Source organism: Atta cephalotes (genome assembly GCF_000143395.1).
Source record: "Atta cephalotes unplaced genomic scaffold scaffold00001, whole genome shotgun sequence".
NCBI lineage: Eukaryota > Metazoa > Arthropoda > Insecta > Hymenoptera > Formicidae > Atta > Atta cephalotes.
Genome location: NW_012130065.1, coordinates 7063324 through 7067055, shown reverse-complemented (window position 1 = coordinate 7067055; position 3732 = coordinate 7063324). Strand labels below are relative to the sequence as shown.

At 32.0% G+C, this 3732-nt stretch overlaps 1 protein-coding gene across 1 annotated transcript in view; it reads right to left on the bottom strand.

The window, feature by feature from the left end:
* Window positions 1–3732, bottom strand: part of LOC105618314 (Kv channel-interacting protein 4) — a gene marked incomplete at its 5' end in the record, with an annotated part of 37999 nt that overhangs the window by 5553 nt on the left and 28714 nt on the right. Inside the window, one exon of the mRNA XM_012199858.1 lies at window positions 1354–1566. Within this exon, the coding sequence (XP_012055248.1) occupies window positions 1354–1566 (213 nt within the window). The remainder of the gene's footprint in view (window positions 1–1353; window positions 1567–3732) is intronic.

Sequence of the window (3732 nt, the reverse complement as noted above, 5' to 3'; positions counted from 1 at the left end):
GGTTTCGTTGTTAAGTAGAGACGAACCACGACGATAAGTAATTAAACTTTAACCGTTACGTCGCGTGTGTGTGTGTGTATATATATATATATATATATATATACATATATATATATATATATATATATATACATATATATATATATAAACGTAAAATGCGCACATATACTGAGGTTTCGAGTTGGAGCTTCATGTTGAGGTACTAATCCTATCTCTCTTATGCTGTCGCGATTGCCACATACACGACCACGAGTGTGTACACGCGTATCAGTGTGTCTCAAAAGCAGCAACACTAAACAAGGCATTTACCCTTTCTGGTCGCGTCGCCTTTACTGTCGACGTTTACGTTTCCTTTCAACATCAACGAAAGCATAGGAAACACATCAATGGATCCTGACTACACAGAATCCAAGATGAGGATCTAGGATTCTGATAGCTTATGTCAGTCGATAATAAATTATGAAAGAAGCTTTCAATTTAAAACTTTTCTTCTAATAGCAAAATAAAATAATTATATAAAATATTATTTATTAATTTTATATTTATTAATTTTATATAATCGTAATTCGTGTCCGAGTAAAATAAGATCAATGTATTTGTTACCGCGCTATTTCTTTAAAGCTTTTTTACGTTTAACAGATTATACTATTATACAATTTTTTTGTAACAGATAAAAAATTGGAAATCTACATTCTTTGAACTTTTTATATTGGTTGGCATTTATCGCGTATTTTACAACACAATTGTTTTACGAAGGCGAATACGCCTGTTTTGTGCAGTTCGATTGTCAGCACAATTCTATTCATATCCTAAAAACGTTAACTCTTTGAACTTCATTTGTCATAGGATTGATAAAGCGTGTAGCTATTATTGGGCAGGCAGAAGACACGTCATCCGCGTAAATTGTCTCTGTAAAATAGATTGCTCCTTTTTTCGCTTGTAGTGCCGGAGATATAGGTGAAAAGACCGAATGCACTGCGGGCATTGTCATCCGTAGCTAACAATGTGACAGCTTCTAAAAAGAAAGGCTCGTTCCTGTCTCACGGATATACTCTCCGCAGACGCTCGTTTTCTTTCGCTGAAGTGAACAGATTATCGACAGTCATCATTTGAAATAGATACGAAATTCATTAATTTAAATATCACGCTTGTCTGCTCCAAATTGATATTTTTAACTCAATCTTCTTTAATAAATTACAATTAAATACATGTTTATTAGGTTTTGTTTCCAAGTGGAAATAGTTTTGGAAAGACTATAATACTGTTATCTGCTAATACTGACTTAGAATATATATCAAATTTTTAAATCTTTTTAATAGCGAATGTTTTGAAGATTTATTTTCATTTTTCTACCTGAAACATACGATCCACTTTCTCGCGTACACCCTCATGGTCCAAGTTGGGATCAGAAAATTTTCCCATCAGCTCATATACGGCAGTCACAATGTCCGTCATCTCCTCCCTCGTGATACATCCGTCGCCGTTGATATCATAAAGAGAAAACGTCCAACGAAGTTTTTCATCTATCGAGCCACGAGCAAGTATACTCAAACCCGTAACAAAATCCTAAAACATAAAAACCAACATTGATTGTAGCAATGGTATGTCGTCATAAAATATTTGGTGGTATATGCTTATAAATTTATGAGATTTGTATATAACGCTCGAGCTGCATTATAATGTACCTATTTCTCACACATGACACGCTCCACTTATTTTTAATTCTCTTCTCTTATTCTATCCGATATTCTTCCAGAATATCGTATGTGAACGAAGCAATTATACTTTCACGTGAAGATAATTAGAGTTGCATTTAATTGTGTGATAATTGAACAAACAACGCTACTATTAGAATGGAGTGGTAAACTTTAGTCTTTGTGTGTCGACTGAATAATGGTGCGGTGTCGAACTTACAATTAGAATGAAACGTACAGATGTGGGCACATACCGCACGAGATTTGTGGTTACGTTGATTATGCAACTTGCAACACCTGTTACTAAGTTATTGAAAATCAAAAGATATGAGGTCCATGTATATGTTTATCAACAAGCATTATTATTTTTGCTATTATATGTACTTGATTCTTTTTGTTTTTAGAGCTGAAACATTTGATAGATGTTTAAATAAACCAATAAAAAAATATGAAAAGAAATTTATTACAATCATGTAGAAATTTTCAAAAATCAGATAAATAAATAAATCAATTTATATATTTTAATCGGCACTCTTTTTTTTTCAATGTATATTTTGAAAAAGTTAATATTTAATTGAAATAGGTGCAATAATAATATATATATTTTTTAAATCATATATAATATAGTATTAGTAGATGAAAGTAAAAGCTTGATTACTGAGCGCATTTTTCCATTTACATTAACGTCGCAGCAACGCGTTCATGCAAATTTCGTCATCATGCAAAAAGAGCGTCGCAATAAGAAAGATTGGACAACCGCTATTTTAGGGAAATAGGTCTCTCGCTCGTACAAAAGCAATTTAGACACAGGAGGATGTTAAATTTAATCGTGCGGTAATTGGGCAAATAATGGCAACAGCGTGTAATGCGTCGCCTCATAGAAGACAAATTATCCTATCAGTCAGCTAAGTTCCAATGTCGAAATTTCATTTCGTATTAATATGTACGCGTGTGAGTGTGAAACTGTGAGAAGTTCACGAATATCACATGTGAGATACAGACACACAAGATGCGTAAGTAAAGCCGTAAATAATACGAGCAAGACTGGTGGAGCTACGTCCATTTCTAGTACAATTACTATGGAAATTTGTCTAGAATTTCGAATGTGGTGACTATAAGATAGAACAGAATTGCGACCTGGTTCTATTGTACTAATACTAACTCAAGTTCGTCATGGAGTGAGAAATTCATTAGCGTATTGTCACATTCGCACATTTTGGGGTAATCTATATAGCGCGCAGTAAGACGTAATAGTGAGTCTGATGTTTGCGCTTTCGTCTGTAATAGACCTTACAATTAATTAAACTTCATACAACGGATTTTAATTATCTATTAGAAGCAGAGCGAGTGAAAAAACAGTAGAACTAGGGAATTAAGTAGAAATTGAATTGAATAGAATATCTGTCTTTGTCTTAATACATTTAAGTGCCTTCCTTTGAATATAAAATTTTAATTAATCTTACAATAAAGTTTGTATGCAATTATGCGAAATGATATTGCGGATTCCATTCGCGATAATTTCTCAGGGCTGTTTCGAACGAGCGATTTAGTGGAGAAAACCACTTTACTTATTACATTTAGACTTTGATTTCAATAAAAGAAAACATAATATCTATATGAAATAGCATACATTTAAGCAAATAAAAAAATATTGAAAAATTTAATTATTTTATCTTTTATATTATACAAGTTAATCTTAAAATACAGCAAAAAATAAACTTCAATAATAAAACAAAGTGGAAAAGTTAAGAAAAAATAAATACTATATTAATAATTATTAAAATAATTATTAAAATAATGAATGTTGTCTTTAGATTGTGGAAAACACGTATTATCCCTGACTTTCTCTCTTAATACCTCTGAGATCAAAAAGCGTATTTACTAAAACTGTTAGTCCAGCAAATTATATTAGACAGCCACAAAGAATAAAATAAAGTCGGCGAGATGAGAGAACAACAAAATAAAAGTTAACGTGGAATAACGTTAACAAAGCTTGAAGCTGAGATCGGAATAAAAAAATTTATTCAGATTAAAACAA